Consider the following 18,255-nt stretch of genomic DNA (forward strand, 5'->3'; position numbering starts at 1 on the left):
TCACCTTGTTGGGGATCGTGCAGGAGGCGAAGCCTCCAGAATCTTCGGTAATTACAATTTCAGATGTAGATAATAGATACTTATGAAAATTAAAAAAAAAAATGAGTTCTTTTTTTTATTCTTAAAAAAACCCCTGCAGTTTCTTCGTTATATTTGCCCGATGATTATAGGATGTACGTGCACCGGGTTATATATGTTGCAAATGCGGAAAGTTCACAAGGGAGGTAGTAACAAGTCGGGGTCTGCCTTGAAGCCCCCACTTGCCAGTGCAGGCATGAGTCCGGCAAAGGTAAACAAATGGAGGGGATGCGTCTGGTAATCGAAGCATATGTGTAGAATCCGCTTTTGAAAGCCTGCATGTGTACTAAACAAATATATAACCCCTCCCAACCGATCTACAATATGCCGAGTTTCTTAATGTTTTTATTTTGCCGTCTTTTTACAAAAGGATTTTAAAGAAGATAGGAGAGGGGATAAGATAGCGCAAACGCGCACTTGGTTTAGTCGTAAAATACAATAATATTTTTAATCTATTTTTTTATTACATCTATTAAAATATATTTTAATGCAAATTTGCAAAACCATGCACAATTTCTCACTATATTCAGTTTTTAATATATTTAACAAACCATAAGAATCTCATTGAGATTATGGCGAAAATATGGATCCCAGACCAACATTATAAGAGTTCTAAAAATGACACTATTTGGAGGTTCTGATAAGTACATACATATATACCCAATATGAATCAACATATTCAAAGTATATATATATATTAAACATAATTTAAATGATGATATGTAATATATCTGTTGTTTTAAATATATTTATTTTTTTTAAATTGTAAGTTTGTTGATATTTTGATATTCAAAATCTTATCTGTCCGTGTATAGACATTTTACACGCCTCACTTATAATTTCATATTTGCGCAATCCGAATCATCTTTAGTACGCTTTACTATAAATGATGTATGACGTCAGCTTGTTTACATAGTGGAAGTAACCTACGCTGTTCAGAGTTCTGCAAACTTTCATCTACGCAACTGTTTACCTAACTGTTCTAAGAATTACGAAATTTTTAGAACGTTTTCCCAGCTCAAGAAATCACTGTAAGTATCATGAATATGTGTTGCACATCGAAAATAGCTTTCAATGCTTTTGAGGAATTGCAGACGTTTAGGCCCCAACATGTTTAGGCCCCAAGACGGTTAGCCCCAGGTAAGATGTTTAGGCCCCAAGATGTTTAGGCACATGTTGTTTATAATAATAACTGATAGTTAAAAGAACATGGCTTTTAAGCACTTTTGAGCCAATAAATGCAATTTACTTTGATTTGTAGTAAACTTACAATGGCAATCGGTTTTTAGAACGCAGTTCGCAATTGAATAGTGAACTACGTTCTAGAACGCAGTTCGCAATTCAAAATTTAGAATTCATATTTGGGGCCCGAAATTTTCAGGGGCATCTACTAGTGGTATTTCACTACCACTGTGAAAATATGGTGATGCAGCTCTCTCTAGTTTTTAAGAATCGGGCTAATATGCAATTGAATAGTGAACTGCGTTCTATCTAGAACGCAGTCCGCAATTCAAAAGTTAGAATTCATATTTGGGGCTCGAAATTTTCAGGGGCATCTACTGGTGGTATACCACTGCCATCATGAAAATTTGGTGAAGAAGTCTTCTCTACTTTTTGAAATTTTGACCTTTTCGCAATCGATTAGTGAACTGCGTTCTAGAACGCAGTTCGCAATTCAAAAACTTGTATTTGGGTATGTAGATGTATATTTTAATAAATAGATTATTACAGTCAGTTCAAGCATATCTTTTACAACATACACCATAGCATAGCATAGCATTAAAATCTCATAGCATAACATTGAAATCTCATATCATAGCATTGGAATTTCATACCATAGCATACAATCTCATAGAATCGCATTTGTCATATCATACCATAGCATAGCATACAATATTATTTTTACTCGGTTTTAAATGTTTTTATTGAAAAAATAAATGTTTACATGATAGATTTGTGGTACACTTTATCTTCTTATTATTTTACTTCGAAATGTGTGGAACTCTTCTGTGTATGGAGGCGTTTTTGTTCAAATCTCATAGCATACCATAGCATAGCATAGCATAGCATACCATATCATTAAGCCCTTCATTTAAATTTCTTATGGCATAGCATACAAATCTCATAGCATACCATACAAATCTCATAGCATATCATTAAAATCGCATAGCATAGCATTAAATTGTAAAAGATATGCGTGAAATGACTGTAACATTATTCTCTGGTATTTCTTTGGCAGGCAAAACAAAAACACATCGAGATCATTTATATTCTTTTATTATCAATGAAAAACAAAATCATTGAATAAACAAGCAATCATTTTAAGCATATCATGTTAAGTATACTGTAGACGTGGAAAACATTACGGTGTTTTTAATTTCACTATGTTCACGGTCAGACAATTTTCCGTGAACATTTAGCCACCGTGAATATATTCAGCTGTGCATTCACCATCTCCGTGTAGGCCGCCATTACAGATAATAAGCTTAAGCCCGGCCTAAGTAACTACTTGTTTATCGTAATCATAGTATATTTAAAATTCGTTAAAAATAGCAAGAATGAGTATTACATTAATTTAATACAATTAATATCGTAATTAAACAATTTTTATAACGGAATATTCGTTTCATCTTTATCTCTGCGGCCCTATCGAAGCCATTGTGAACACGGGTACTAATTTTCACTTATTATCTCGGACATCTCCCTAGGGCAAAAGCCCATGTACAACCATGAAGTTGTTTGCGATCGGCATCCATCTTGAACAGCTCATTTTAGGATTGATTGATTATAACGGTGTACTTCTTTCTAACAGATTTCACACACGTTTCCCCCATAATTTTCGTGCCCAAAATATCAAATGCGCATTTTACACCAGTGCTTATTACATTCGACACAAACATGTTTTATTATTCTCATAGCACTTTACCTAAACAAGGCTTTGATTTTACGTTTTACAAAAGAAAATAACAAAATTACATGATGCAGGTTCATCACTCATCAGATTATTTATAATCAGGATTTACTTTTCTAGGATAAGAAATCGATTAACAGTGAAATTAAAAACACTGTGAAAGGTACTTATACAGGAAATCGTGAAATTTTAGACACATGAAATTAAAGACGTTTACAGTATATATATATATGCAGTAAAAATACACATTAACCACCTTATAAACCACCTTGTAAATGAAGTTTTAAATAATAAAATGTAAATTATAATTAACTTAGACAAATGTATGCTGGTGCCTAAACCATTATTCATTTAAAAAATAAAATGAAAATTATAATTAAGTTAGAAAAATGTAGGCTGGTGCCTAAACATCTTGGGGCCTAAGCGTCTTATCAATGAAGGGCCTAAACATCTTGGGGCTACCCTTTTGAGCTGCTAGCGGCAGAAGTATGATGTACTTCTGCTGCAGAAGGTTGTTGAACTTAGCTGCATTTTAATTGCAATAAATTGTGAAATTGTAGAGAACGGGTTTTTTTTGTTAATTATCTATATTTTTTTCTAAAAAATTTATACAATATTCCTTCAAAATGGTAAGGAAGCTGGTGATGCATGTTAATCAAATGCTGGACAACTCCCCCCTTAATGTCCTTCTGATCATTTACAGCTTCGCTCTCATATAGAGTATCCCAAATTATTGCTTCCATTATTTTTAGCTCACCGAGACGAAGTCATGGGGAGCTTATGCTATACCCTCGGTGTCGGCGTCAGGACCTGGTTAAAGTTTTTGTTGCAGGTCCTGTATCTAAGTTATTACTTGTCCTATCTTCACCAAACTTGCATGGATGATGCATCTGGACTTATGGACTTGAAAGACTTGGATGCTGAATCTGGGTCCTAAATTTCAGATATATTTTAATCGAATTAAACAACGGGTTATATACACATCATGGCATTAATACAACTTGAAAACATGTTGATTACCGAATATCAGAACATGATTAACGATGCTATTTTATATGAATTATGGTTATAATCTAGGGAAAGCATGAGATGTTTTATTCATAGTGTTTAGTAAGGACCTGTACTGGGAGTGAAAAAGTTGCCGATTTATATGAAAGTTTTCATGCCATAAAATCAGGTATTGTTGTCTTGAATATTGCGTACCAAAGAAATCAAATAAAACGCAGCTCATTGAACCTTTATAAGCAATAACCACAAGCAAAAACGTATATATACTAGCGGGATAGGAATCTTTAATTCTATATTCGCCATGTTTACTTCCCATGCTAGCATGCGAGCCTTGACAAGTTTATAGAACTATGTTCAATCCCAGTAACATATAATGGTTTTTAAAGTGATCTGGTTCGACCATCGTTGGGGAGGCACTGTACCCGAGAACTTGTGTCTCAACTGGTTAAAAGCACCGAATGTTTTACCAAAGATCACACATATTTTCTTTTAAAGTTTATATTTTCAAGCACTGCGATTGGATCAGCTACTCGCAGCTGCAGCTAATCATAAAATGAAGCTTGTCACCAAGTTTTCGTAACGAAATCTGCCAAGGGTTTATGGGGAGCAAAGTGGACCGAAAACCCTTGGCTAGCGAAGATGTTCTATTTTGGGTTGTGTATTGAAAGCTGAAGCTGTTGAGGGGGCACTTCAAAACAGATAATCTGGACATTTTTCATATTAGAATAGCGGATAATGTTGTTTGCATGAGCACAGAGGTCTATATGATTATTGAAATATTAAGTGACAGGTGGTGGAAGCAAAAACTTGGGACAGAGTATAGTATATGATGATTCCATTTCACTTATAATTATAATCACAATATCGTAATGGCTGCAATGCCTTTGTCTGATTGCTAATTGATAATTAAATTGGTTATACTCATAGCAATTGAAAGTAATAAGTTAGATGTTCTATTTAGATTTCATATGTTTCCTAAATTAATTCATTGGTTTTTTTTCAAGAACATTTTATACATGTATTTGTTAATAATAAATAATTCAGGAATTTTCAACAAAATGAAAAAATCCGATATATTAACCACTTTAAAAAAAAATTCTCAAGGAGCACCAATGGAACAGACTGTAAGGAATTAAGAATGCTGCAAAAAGAACATGTGAGGAGTTAAAATAATATGTTTTGATTTTTTCCCACTTTATAACAAGTAAATTTTAGTCAATGATTAATGACCTACTAGTGATAGTCAAGGACTTGATTACTTGTTGACATCCCTATTCAAAATATTTTTAATTATTAAGAACTGCAATTCTACCATTTGGAATATTATTTATCGAATAAGTAATCATTCTTCGAGTATTATGAGGCGATAATTTTGGTTGGGGCGTGGTCAAATCCAATAAAGCCTGAATGGCTGTATGATAGATTTGACCTCACTTCGACCGGAATCATCACCTCATAATATTCAAATAAAGAGTCTTTATTACTTATACATGTATTTATATTGTTTCCAATTTCTACACTTTAAAACAACATAAATTAAAGTCACTATTTCTTTATGTAGCACCTGTTATGTATTACAATGCAGCCATATGTTTCTTGATTATGCTATAAGACCTGCCCATTTTGTGTCACTCATCATTTATGAAATGATTATGTTTTATGCTTCAAAATTGATTCGTAAGGCATAAAAAAGTTGTTTTTTATCACTTTCCCGACCTACCCTAACTTTTTTACGCCGACTCAAAACTTTTATTACGGGTAAAAGAATTTTGATGGAAAATCGTTTATTTGCATTTTTATCCAATTTGGAAGAAAATTACTCAAAATTTTGGTCACAAAAACGCTTGTAGCAATTACTCTTTTCAAATCAGTGTAACTCAAATGTTTTGTTTCAAAATGGGTGTATATTTCCTTGTGTTGTAGATACATGTATTAATAATACTCTCATCACTGGCAGAGGAAGTATTTGTCTGATATATTATATCATTTTTGTGTTTTCTTTAGACCAGCTAAATAGTCAGGAAAGATATTAAAAGTATTTCTCATTTTTTACCATTCAGCAGTGTCAGTATCTAACTTGCATGTATGGATAATGCAATATTAAAGGAAAAAAAATATTTGAAAAATTTTTTTCAGCATGAAAGCGGAAACAAACAATTATTTTTTTTTTAGGCCAAATGATATCAGTAGAAAATATAAATGTTATGTATTAAAGCATTTACTTTTAGTTTTTGACACAACTACCACTGAAACAGCACTGGCTTAAATATTTTATTGACTTTATAAAGCTACTTTGATTAGAGTTACATGTAGCTGCTTTTATTAGACTTATGGGTAATGTTACTCAGGTGAGCAATGTGACCCATTGGCCTCTTGTTGAATACAGGATAGAAGTGTATATATAAGTTAGTTCTTTATACAAAGTACAAACATGTGTTTAAGATGGTAGTGTGTATTTTCATTAGATTCAGACAATCTTTGAATTTTAGGGCATATACTGAAAGAATTTGTAATTGAAGAGTTTTTGTTTGTCATTTAATCATGAAACTTGAAAACTTTAGTGATTTATAAAATTTTTTAAGTGGACATGTATTTCTAAATAGTACGGATTTCATTTTGTTTAATTAATAAACAGCATTGTTTGTTAACGGGAAAGAATTTTAGAAAAAGAAAATGTTCTATTGTATAATGTATGAAATGTGTTTTTTAAAATTGGAGTAGAATTCTCATGGTCTAAGTTTAGAATTTTTGTTCTTTTTTTTAGGACACCTTAATCACTCAAGTGACTTATTGCCATCTGTTTTTGTTTGTCATGTTGTTCGTCAGTTCCAAACTTTTAAAACATTTCTAACTTCTTCTCTGGAACCACTGAACCAATTTCAACCAAATTTGGCATATAGTATCTATGGCTGAAGGGTAGTAAAACTTGTGAAATTCATGGCCCCTGAAACCCCCCCCACCCCACCCCCGGGCCTGAGGGGTGGGACTAAAACCATCAAAATTTATGCAATCATTAAAAAATGTTCTTCTTTACGCCTGGATCTCAAGCAGTCGAACTGCTGGCATGATTGTTATAAACATTGAGCTCTCTACCAAAATTGTGAAATTCATAGCCCCCGTGTCAGGAGTTCTTGCTCTAGGGTTGGGCTCTAATGATTATATAGTGAAAATACATTAATTCTTTTAAAATCTCCTCTCCTGCTCCTGGTATTTAGACATTGAACTTAGTAATGGCACATAGTTATGATGAAGAAGAATGATTCCTAAAAAAAAATGGATTTTATGGCCCCTGGGTCAGGGGTTCTTGTGTTAGGGCAGGGTTCTACTAATTACCTAGTGAAAAAACAGTAATTTTTTTAAAGTCTTCTCTGCTCCTGGATATTAAGCCCATGAACTAAGTACATAGTTATGATGAGGAAGAGTGCCTCTTTCAAAATAATGAATTTCATGGCCTTTGGATCAGAGGTTGTAGTGTTAGGGCACGGCTCTTATGATAATATAGTGTAGGGTGGTGTAATTTGGACCGATTATTATTAAGGTGTTCAGCTAACCAGTCTTCTAGCAATTGTCAAGTTGGCAATTATCCAGATTTTTTTTCTGCACTGCCATATAAATGCACATAAGAAATAAGTTTCTTAAAGTATTAAAAGGTTTTTTTTTTTCATTTATTCAACTAAATTGTACACTAAAACCAAATGGTGCCTTCCTTGTTTTTGACAAATCATTGCAAATATATAACATTTAACATTGCTTAATCAAGATATGGTGGTAAAAATACGATAAGGTATAAAAATTCACCAAATATGATATTAGCTAGGTTTTCCCTAACATTTTATTTGGAGACCGTACCCGATAAAAATTAAATTTATGTAAATTTAATTTTTGTTGGACTCGGTCTCCAAATTAAATGTAAGTGATAAAATTGTCATTTTATTGCAATAAGTAAACATGATATTGCACCTGATTTGGTGGAGCATTACACAAACGGCAGATCGACGGATGTGGTGTTGGTTTGTTTGCAAACAACCATACCATAGGTAATCTTGTTTCAAATGGGAAATGAAATTGATAAAAGTAAATTTTATTATATTTAGGGGTTTGCTGTTAATCAGTTGTATCCTCGCATTCAAATAATTTTTTGATAGACGTTTGACTAGATTTTATACAAGACAGTATGGATGAAAACATCCAGACTTGCTATCAATGACCAAAATTTTCTTAATCAGTAAACAGGTTAAAAGTCTTTTGAACAGGTCTATGTCCAAGTAACTTTAAGTCCTACTTAAACACACTTAATATATTAAATTGATCTTGAGATGTACACTAACTAGACATAATAATATGATGCGAGAGTTGCCATACTTATAAATCACGTTCGTCGAGGTGAGCTTCATAATCTTTGATTACCTGTGTTTAAAATATGAAGTTTTTTTTGCAGATCGATTGTACATATATCAGAATGTTCATAGTGCTTGGGTTTTGAAAGCTCAAGTGAGCTTTATTGATCACTTTTTGTCCAGCGTCCGTCTGTCTGTAAACTTTTACATTTTTGACTTTTTCGCCAGAAGCACTGGGCCAATTTTAATCAAATTTAGCACAAAGCGTCCTTAGGTAAGGGGATTCAAGTTTATTAAAATGAAGAGCCACGCCCTCTTTCAAGGGAAGATACTAAAAAATAATAGAAAATTTGTTGGTATTTTTCAAAAATCTCAAAAACCATTTGACCAGAAAAGCTGCAACTTGTGTGAAAGCATCCTCAGGTAGTGTAGATTCAAGTTGTTCAAATCATGATCCCCGAAGGTAGGGTGGGGCCACAATTGGGGGGGGGGGATTATTACATAAGAAGATATAGATTAAATCTTTAAAAATCTTCTCTGAAACTGATCAGCCAGGAAAGCTGAAACTTGTGTGGAAGCATCCTTAGGTAGTGTAGATTCATGTTTGTTCAAATCATGATCCCCAGGTGTTGAGTGGGGCCACAATGGAGGGTTGAATTTTACATAGGAACATATAGAGTAAATCTCTAAAAACCTTCTTCTCAGAAACTGATTGGCCAGAAAAACTATTACTTGTGACGAAGCATCTCAGGTAGTGTAGATTCAAGTTTGTTCAAATCATGATCCCCAGGGGTAGGATGGGGCCACAATTGGGGTCAAATTTTTACATAGGAATGTAAAGAGAAAAATCTTTAAAAATCTTCTCAGAAACTGATCAGCCATAAAAGCTCTAACTTGTGTGAAAACATCCGTGGTTAAGGTAGATTTAACTTTGATAAAATTATGATTCTTATGGGTAGGGTGGGGCCACAGGGGGGGGGTTGAATTTTCAAATTTGATTATATAGAGAAAAATCTTTAAAAATCTTCTCAGAAACTGATCATGTAGAAAAGTTGCAACTTGTATGGAAGCAACATCAGTTAGAGAAGATTCAAGTTTGTTCAAATCATGATCCATGGGGGTGGGGGGGGGGGTGTCCAAATTTTACATAGGAATATGTAAGGAAAAATCTTTAAAAATCATCTTCTAACACACAAATTGTCTAGAAAAGCTCTAACTTTAGTCAGTTCCGATAGTGAAGAATAAAATTTGTCAAAATTATATTCTTCAGGAGTAGGGTTGGTCCACATGGGGGGGGGGGGGGGGGGGGGTAGATGGGGGGGATTCCAATTTTTCAAAGGAAAACATTTAAATTATTCATAAAAACTCAAATGTTCTCAAGTTAAGAAGTTCTTATTTTTATCAGAGATGAGCATAGTTCTTGTACTTTGAATTTTTTTGTAATTTATTAGAAAAATACAACAAGATTTTTATTTTGCACATCAATTGTACATCTATTGGAAATGTACGGAATCCCGTTCAGACAGTTCAGGTCATACTAGTATCTTAAAATGGCTGAGGATGCATGCCAAACCTAACTACACTTAAGGGATAAATCCATTGCACTATAAAGCTTCAAAAAGGATTTCATCAGCCCTGTAATTATAATGCACATCAATGTACAAAAGCCACACTGCTGTTACTCAGGTGACCAATTTAGCCCATGGGACTCTTGTTGAACTTGAGCCTAGTAACAATACATTTGGAAAGAAAATTACGTCGTCTTAAAATTACTTTCAGTCCAAGTTAAGGGTTTAAGGGAACATATACTCCTTCAGAATAATGAATCTTGAATTTAATCACCACTGTTTTGGTTTTTTTCTTGTCATTTTGTAGATGCCGAAACGTAAAACATTTGATGGCAGGAAGCAGAGGGAGAAACAAAAAATGAGAATGAGGGAGAAGAGACAGCAGTCTCGGTATCCAGACACTCCTCCCAATGAGCTGGTTGTAGAGTCCAGTGTTTCTGTTGAACCAGTGGATGGAGCAATCTCTGCTCCCCCCAGTAATTTTCTGGGGCAGGTTTCCATGGGGTTTCCTAATAGTAAAAAACCCCTGGCCAGAGTGCAGGCCTCTCTTCGCGAGAGAATGCACTCACCTGCCTCGAGGTTGCCATCTCCTCGAGGAAGTCGTCTGTTTGTCCGTGAACAGGACAAGGCACCGTCCCCTGACTCCCCAGCGTGGGTTTGTGCTCCACCGAGGGCACCTGGACTGGACACCGTGCACGTGTCTGGTCCAGCAGGTCAGGCGCAGCTGGATACCTCCAGGGAGGAAGAGACCAGCAGTATTCTAAAAGATGAGGAAACCTTAACGAGAAACAAAACGGATACTGAACGAAAAACAAAACGTATTCTGAACGAACACAAGATACTAGAAACTATATATGAGAACCAGAACAATGATATATCAGAGGAAATATATGATGAGATATCAAAGAATATATATGATGAGATATCAGAAAGTATTATAGAAAACCAGTGCATTAAGATATCAGAGAATATGTATGACAGCCATAATGAGATATCAAAGAATCTTAATGAGAATGAAGAGAGTGAGGTTACAGAGAATATGAATGAAAAACGTGTAACTGCCATACATGTGAATCTGTATGAGAATCAACAGACAAGGACAATGAAGGATATAAATGGCAAAATAGAAAATGAGAATGATCTTGAAGTAAATAAAAATGCTGGAAGAGGGAGAAAGAGGCAAAGGAATGTTATTGCATCACAAAGGAATAACATGCTAGGAAATCTCAATGACAATGAATTTGCTTGTGGAAAAAATTTGATAGTTAAGGCTAATTTTCCAAGTAATGAAAACTTTAATTTTGTCTCAAAAAAAGTAATTCAAGGGACTTTTCATCAGGGAGACATAATGTTTGGAGAAAATGCTGGTACTCAGTGTGTTGCAAATTGTCTGGCAAGTATTTCTTATCACAAAATGAAAAACACAGTGTATTGGACATCAGAAGACATGGACCAGATACTTATTACAGGCAATGAACTGTACACATTTCTGCAAAGAAGTTCATCTATAAATAATACATACTTGTTGGTAGAGGAATTACCACAACTTTTTGAATGTTTTGATATGTCATATGTTTTCAAAGCAGATGAGCCACTGACCAGTGTGATTTTGCCAAGTGATGAATTGAATTATGCAGATTTTCATGCCTTGCCACTGAATGAAGCATTAGAAATATCTCTTGGAGAGACAGATGGTTGTTTTGTTTGTTATGGAGGAAACTCTTTTTTAATTGGCAAATTTGAACATGGTTTTTTTCTGTTTGATTCTCACTCAAGGTCTGTTAATGGAATGGTGAATGAAAATGGGAAAAGCACAAGAATTCTTCTAGCTGATCTGGGACAGGTGTATATGCATGTTCATTCTTTAGCTATTTCAATGGGATACTCGTCGAACGTGATTTGTAATTTAACTGGGGTGTATTGCAAAACTGCTGTTATGACAGACACAGATAGTAATTTTGAATCACTTGTTAGGACTGTTGATGCAGAGAGAGAGTCAAAAGGGAACAATAAAATGTTGAAGAATGATGATTTTATGATTTTATCTCATGAAATCGAACGGTTTATGTTTTTGCCTCTAAATGAAGATGTCAAAAGGAATCTGTGTGAACAACTGAATGTTCCTTTAATGTGCATTGAAAATGAACATATCTCTCAAGTTGTAGAAAAAGAATTAACTTCACCTGCAACAGAAAAAGAAATTATTGGAGATGGTAATTGTTTCTTCAGAGCAGTTTCCTATAGTGTATCAAACTCAGAAGATTTTCATAGTTCCATTCGAAGTGCTGTTTGCGGACACATGATGACAAATCAAGAGTTATTCAAAACATTTTTACGTAATGGAGAGGGGTCTATTGAGAGTCATCTTTCTGCTTCGTTGATGAGACAAGAAGGGACATGGGCAACTGAGGTAGAAATTTTGGCTATGGCACACTTTTTGAGAGTTGATATTTTTACATATTCTGGAGGTCAATGGCTGAAGTTCTCGGGGGACATGGTTACCAAGTGTCTGAACAAAAGACGTGGAGCAATTTATTTGCATCATTTACATCAAAACCATTACAATGTTGTGATTTCTATGCATGTCAACTTGGAAAGAAATGAAACAGTACTTATGCATGAGAAAATTGAAGAACATTTTATGCAAAGGAGGAATATCAGGAAATCTTCATCAAGATTAACCTCTTATGAAAAGCAGAAAAACATAAAGAGAGAGAAATATAATCAGAACCCAGTACTACGAAACAGAAAATTAGCTGCAGCGGCTCTTAAATATAGAGAAGACAAGTATTACCAATCATTTGTGAAGGAAAGATACAAGGAAAAATATAGATCTGATACCAAATGCAGAGAAAGAAGTAAGAAGTTGTATGACAAAAATCGAGATGTTAAGAGAGAGATAAGCACAGAGAAATACAGAAGAAACACTTCGCATAGAGAAGATGTAAAACTGAGAAGCAAAGAGAAGTACAGAACAGATCCTGTACACAAAGAGGAGATGAAGAAAAGAAGTACAGTGAAATATCAAACTAATGCAAAGCATAGAGAAGAGATGAAAAAGCGAAGTATAATTAAATACCAATCAGATGAAAAACACAGAGAAGAGATGAAAAAGAGAAGTATAATTAAATACCAATCAGATGAAAAACACAGAGAAAATGTTAAGATTAGGAGTAAGCAGATCTACAATAGTGATGAAGCTCACAAAAAGCGTGTAAATTCTGCAAGTATTCGGAGATACAATACTGATGAATCATACAGGAAAAGAAATCTTAGGAAAAGGTCAATGAAGTATGAAACAGATGATGGCTTCAGAACAAGAGCTAAAGTCTATAGTAAAGAAATGTATGCATCAAGTTCTAATGTCAGATTAAAGAAAAAAGATGCATTAATACAGCAAAGAAGAGCAAAAAGACAAAAACTAGATAACGAAGAGGAAGTAGCAGCCTTGTTTAGGTGTAAAGTAAAGGAAGGCATTAATTACATATGTTGTTGTTGTAATCGGCTCTTGTTTGAAAATCAAGTCCAAAGATGCAATCCCCCATCTTATGAAAAGAACACAGAAGGAGCATCAGCAGCTGAAGTCTGCATACAGACAAAATATTTGCATCAGTGTTCAGAATTTTGCCTTCCGAACTGTACAAGATCATCATTGTGGATTTGCTTTACCTGTCATAGGAAGATTCTAAAAGGAAAAATTCCAGCAGAGGCGACCGTGAACAATTTGATTTTGGAAGATATTCCGAAGGAACTTTCCGACTTGAATAGCCTCGAAAGACACCTAATTGCATTACAAATACCTTTTATGAAGGTAATGGGGCTTCCTCATGGTGGTCAGAAGAATGTTCATGGACCGGTTGTTTGTGTGCCATCAGACATGAAAAAGGTAGCAAATCTACCGCTGAAGGAAGATGAAAATTTGTTGTTGCGTGTAAAATTGAAAAGGAAATTAAATTACAAAGGATATTTTGAATATCAGTTTGTAGACCCAAAGCACGTTTTTGCTGCCTTAGATTACTTGAAACAGAATAACAAATGGTATGCAAGTGTTACAATAGACAAGAATTGGAAAGAAAATGATTTTGGTGAAGAAGTTACAGAAGTAACTGATGAAGTACAATTAGATGATGTAGAACACCAAGAATTAGCTACTGACACCTGTTTACAGCCACTGGATATTGCACAGGAAGTTTTAGATCATTTCTTTGATGACATATACAGTATTGCACCTGGAGAAGGTAAGAATCCTGTTCGCTTGTTGCAAGAACCAGGAAATGAAGCTAAATCCTTTCCATACCTTTTTCCTAGCGGAAAGTTCTCATGGAATGACGATAGGCCGGAAAGGATAACGTTATCTAGATATTTCAACAACCGGTTAATGAATGCAGATAACCGATTTGCTAAAGATACAAGTTACATTTTTTTCAGCCAGTATTTGTCAGAACTGAATCAAGTAATAGAGAAAACTCAAATCTCAATTCGAAAATCTGTCACAAAGATTGGGAGTGATAAATTAGTTACACCAGACATGTTACAAGATCCGGAGACCCTTTCAAAGCTGTTGAGAAATGACGAGGCATTACGCTTTATGCAGCCTATTCGTGGAACACCGGCATATTGGTCTGCAGCCCAAAAAGATCTCTTTGCAATGCTGCGGCAGTTGGGAATACCTACATGGTTTTGTTCGTTCTCTGCTGCTGAACATAGATGGAATGATTCTATTAGAACAATTTTACAACAACAGAATGATCACAGAGATCCAGATTTGTTAGATTGGTCTGAAAAAAACGAAGTACTAAAAAGTAATCCAGTTACTGTTGCAAGGATGTTTGAACAGAGATTCCACGTGTTTCAGAAAGATGTCATTTTATCGCCATCGGAACCAATTGGAAAAGTTATAGACTTTTTTCAGAGAGTTGAGTTTCAACAAAGAGGATCGCCTCACATGCACTGCTTATACTGGGTTGAAAACTCTCCTAAAATTGATCAAGATGGCGAGGAAGCAGTGTGTAATTTCGTCGATAAATATGTATCTTGCGCAGTTCCTTTGGAGGAGGAAGATGCTGAGCTAAGAAGCATTGTGCTGGCTGTTCAACAACACAGTAAAAAACACTCCAAGTCATGCAGAAAGAAGGGCTCAGAGTGCAGGTTTAATTTTCCTAGACCGCCTTCTGTACGCACATTCATCACTTCACCTGAAACTGATGAAATAGATCAAAATATTGAAACAGAAACAAAAAATGAGACAGAGAAAAGGGTTGCTAAAGATATGCTAATGCGTGTCTGGGATGAAATGCAACTAGACAGCAATTCATCAAGCACAGTTGGCGAAATCTTCAATGCATTGGGATTGACGCAAGAACAATATGAAACAGCATATAACATTATTACAAAAAAGAAGGCAATTGTTCTGCAAAGAGAACCGTGTGAGCTCTGGACCAACCAGTACAACCCATGTCTATTAAGGTGCTGGGATGCAAACATGGACATTCAATTTGTTTTAGATCCATTTAGCTGCATTGTTTATATCATTTCTTATATCTCAAAATCTGAAAGAGAAATGGGGATGTTGCTGAAACAAACAAAGATAGAGGCCGAGGAAGGGAACTGTGAAGCACGCCAAACATTGAAAAAAATTGGGTCTGCCTACTTAAAACATCGGGAAGTGAGTGCACAAGAAGCTGTTTATCGTGTCTGTAATTTGAAAATGAAAGAGTGTTCGAGGAAGGTTGTTTTTATACCAGTGGGAGAAAACCCAACCCGTTTAACCAAACCACTTTCTCAGATAAAACGAGCCACACATAAGGAGAGAGAAGAAGCCAATGACGATGGAAATGAGGAAGAGGATTTATGGATGATAAATATTGTTGAAAGGTATGAAAATCGACCAAACAAGATAATGTTTCACGAAATGTGTTTGGCTCAATTCTGTTCAGAATACCGCGTTCTTGCAAAGTCTCAGGTTCCAAAGACTCCAAATGAAAATGTATTTGAATTGCAAAATTCAAAGGGATTTGTACAAAAGAGAACCAGAACAAAACCAGCTGTAATTAGATACCCACGGTTTAGTGTTGACAAAATGTCTGAAAAATATTATCAGTGTCTCCTACAGCTCTTCCTGCCTCACGAGAGAACAACTCAATTAAAACCAACAGGTTTTGATCTCTATCAGACATTTTATGAGAATGGCCATGTTAAAGTGAGAAATGATAAGACATTACAAGCAGTCAAGATATTGGTCGATACAAATCATGCAAAATTTGCAGAAAATGAAGAAATGATAGCGGACGCACAAGAAACATTTGAGACTATCGGAGAACCGCAGGATGCATGGGCAAGTTTATGTCCAGAAACTGAATTGATACGAAAGGAATGTATTGAAGAAAGAAGTACACTGAATGTGTTGGATGATCATGTCGATGAAATACCGGAGATGGAGACCGAGGCAAACTCAGCTGATGTCATGTTCAAAGTCCAACAAAATAACCAATCCAGAGAAGAAGCCTTGCAGATAATCCAAAACCTAAATGAGACACAGAGAAACATCTTTTATTATATAAGAGACTGGTGTATAGAAAAATCAACAGGACAAAACCCAGACCCCTTTCACATATTTATAACAGGTGGTGCAGGTACAGGAAAAAGTCATGTTATTAAGGCAATTCATTATGAATCCTCACGTTTGCTTGCAAAAAACTTGTCGACGCCAGATAGTTTATCAGTTCTGTTGTCTGCTTTCACAGGAACAGCTGCATTCAACATTGGTGGAAATACAATTCATCACCTTTTTGCATTGCCAAAGTATATGCGTCTACCTTATGAACCATTAAAAGAACAGATTCTCAGTGAAATAAGAGTACAACTTCGAGATCTGAGTGTTCTGGTAATTGATGAAGTGTCTATGGTTTACAAGAGACTGCTGTATTATATCCACGAAAGACTTGTGCAAATAAAAAAAAAGCAAAAAGCCGTTTGGAGGAGTCAGTGTCATTGCGGTAGGCGACTTTTACCAGCTCCCTCCAGTGAAACAACGTAAAGATGAAAGACTCTACAAAAGCAACATTTCATATCCAGTTGATCACTGGCAAGAATTATTCAAAGTTGTCGAGTTAACAGAAATCATGAGACAAAAACAGGATGTACCATTTGCAGAAATTCTTAATTCTCTCCGTACACGAGAATTGCGGGAACCTCTTAAAACTGACACCTTGTCCATGCTTCATGAATGTGTTAGAGAGGGACCAGAGGACGTGTTGCATGTATATGCTACGAACGACGAAGTAAATAATTTCAATCTTAAAATGCTGCGTAAAAGTTGCAAGGAATTTGTTGAGATTGATGCTCGGGATTTCGAAAAAGACACAGCAACAGGGAAACTAACACTGAGAAGAAAGCCTATATCTAGATCAAAAACGGACGGTCTGTCCAGTTCCCTTTTGATTGCGGTAAATGCACGGGTAATGCTTACTCGAAATTGTAATGTAGAGGACGGACTTGTAAACGGTGTCATGGGAAACATTTCAAATTTCATTTTGAAAGACGGAAATGTAGATCATGTTCTTGCAGTTGGGGTGATATTCGATAACAAGAATGTTGGAAAACATACTGGAAGAAAAACATCACAGGGAAATGTTGTTTTAATCGAGAGGGTGCAAGAGGAAGTGGTGGAAAAAAAATCAAAATCATATGTCAGACATCAGTTTCCTCTACGATTATCATGGGCGTGTACAGCTCACAAGGTCCAAGGAATGACTGTTGACAAAGTCGTTGTCAATTTAGACCGAACATTTTCTGCAGGTCAAGGATGTGTTGCGCTAACAAGAGTGAGATCCAAAGACGGATTATTCATCGAAACCGATGATGTCAAAACATTAGAGAAAAAGGTATACGCTGATGCTGAAGTAAAAAATGCCCTTTTTGATATGACGAAGTTGAAGTTTTCAAATATCTTTGAGAGGTCATCGCTGTGTACCAGAATTATACTTCACAACATTCAGAGTCTTAAAGCACACTTTTTAAATCTGCAGCTCGATTTGCGTTTTACAGAAGCAGATATAATCTGTTTGACAGAGACTTGGTTGAGACCAAATGAAAATCTCTTCAACTTTTCCTTAGATGGATTTTCTTTCCACTCTCGAGCTAGAGGAAATGCATACGATGATCAGTCTACAGATATGCAAAACAAAAGTGTTGGAAAGGGTGGCGGTGTTGCTGTGTATATCAAAAGCAATGGACATGATAATAAAGCTAATCCTCTTCCTGTGAAGAATATTGAAGGTATTGCTGTTCATTTACAAAATATTGAAACAGTAATTCTTACTTTATATCGCCCGAGCACTACCACTGTATGCAC

At 35.3% G+C, this 18,255-nt stretch overlaps 1 protein-coding gene across 1 annotated transcript; it reads left to right on the top strand.

Annotated features, from left to right (window-relative positions):
• Positions 1–202: 202 nt before the first annotated feature.
• Positions 203–17,994, top strand: LOC128173918 (uncharacterized). The gene is made up of 4 exons (XM_052839586.1): positions 203–289; positions 10,210–11,049; positions 12,601–16,534; positions 17,930–17,994. The coding sequence occupies exons 1-4, from the start codon at positions 203–205 to the stop codon at positions 17,992–17,994; spliced, it is 4,926 nt and encodes a 1,641-aa protein (XP_052695546.1).
• The last annotated feature ends 261 nt before the right edge of the window (positions 17,995–18,255 follow it).

This window comes from Crassostrea angulata, chromosome 2, assembly GCF_025612915.1.
Source record: "Crassostrea angulata isolate pt1a10 chromosome 2, ASM2561291v2, whole genome shotgun sequence".
In the NCBI taxonomy this organism is placed as follows: Eukaryota; Metazoa; Mollusca; class Bivalvia; order Ostreida; family Ostreidae; genus Magallana; species Magallana angulata.

Excerpts from the sequence above, each read along its gene's own strand:
- LOC128173918 (XM_052839586.1), top strand. The coding sequence starts at position 203 with ATGCGGAAAGTTCACAAGGGAGGTAGTAACAAGTCGGGGTCTGCCTTG. Across the intron at positions 290-10,209 it reads CAGGCATGAGTCCGGCAAAG|ATGCCGAAACGTAAAACATT; the intron begins GTAAACAAATGG and ends GTCATTTTGTAG. Across the intron at positions 11,050-12,600 it reads AAAATGAGAATGATCTTGAA|AAAAACATAAAGAGAGAGAA; the intron begins GTAAATAAAAAT and ends TATGAAAAGCAG.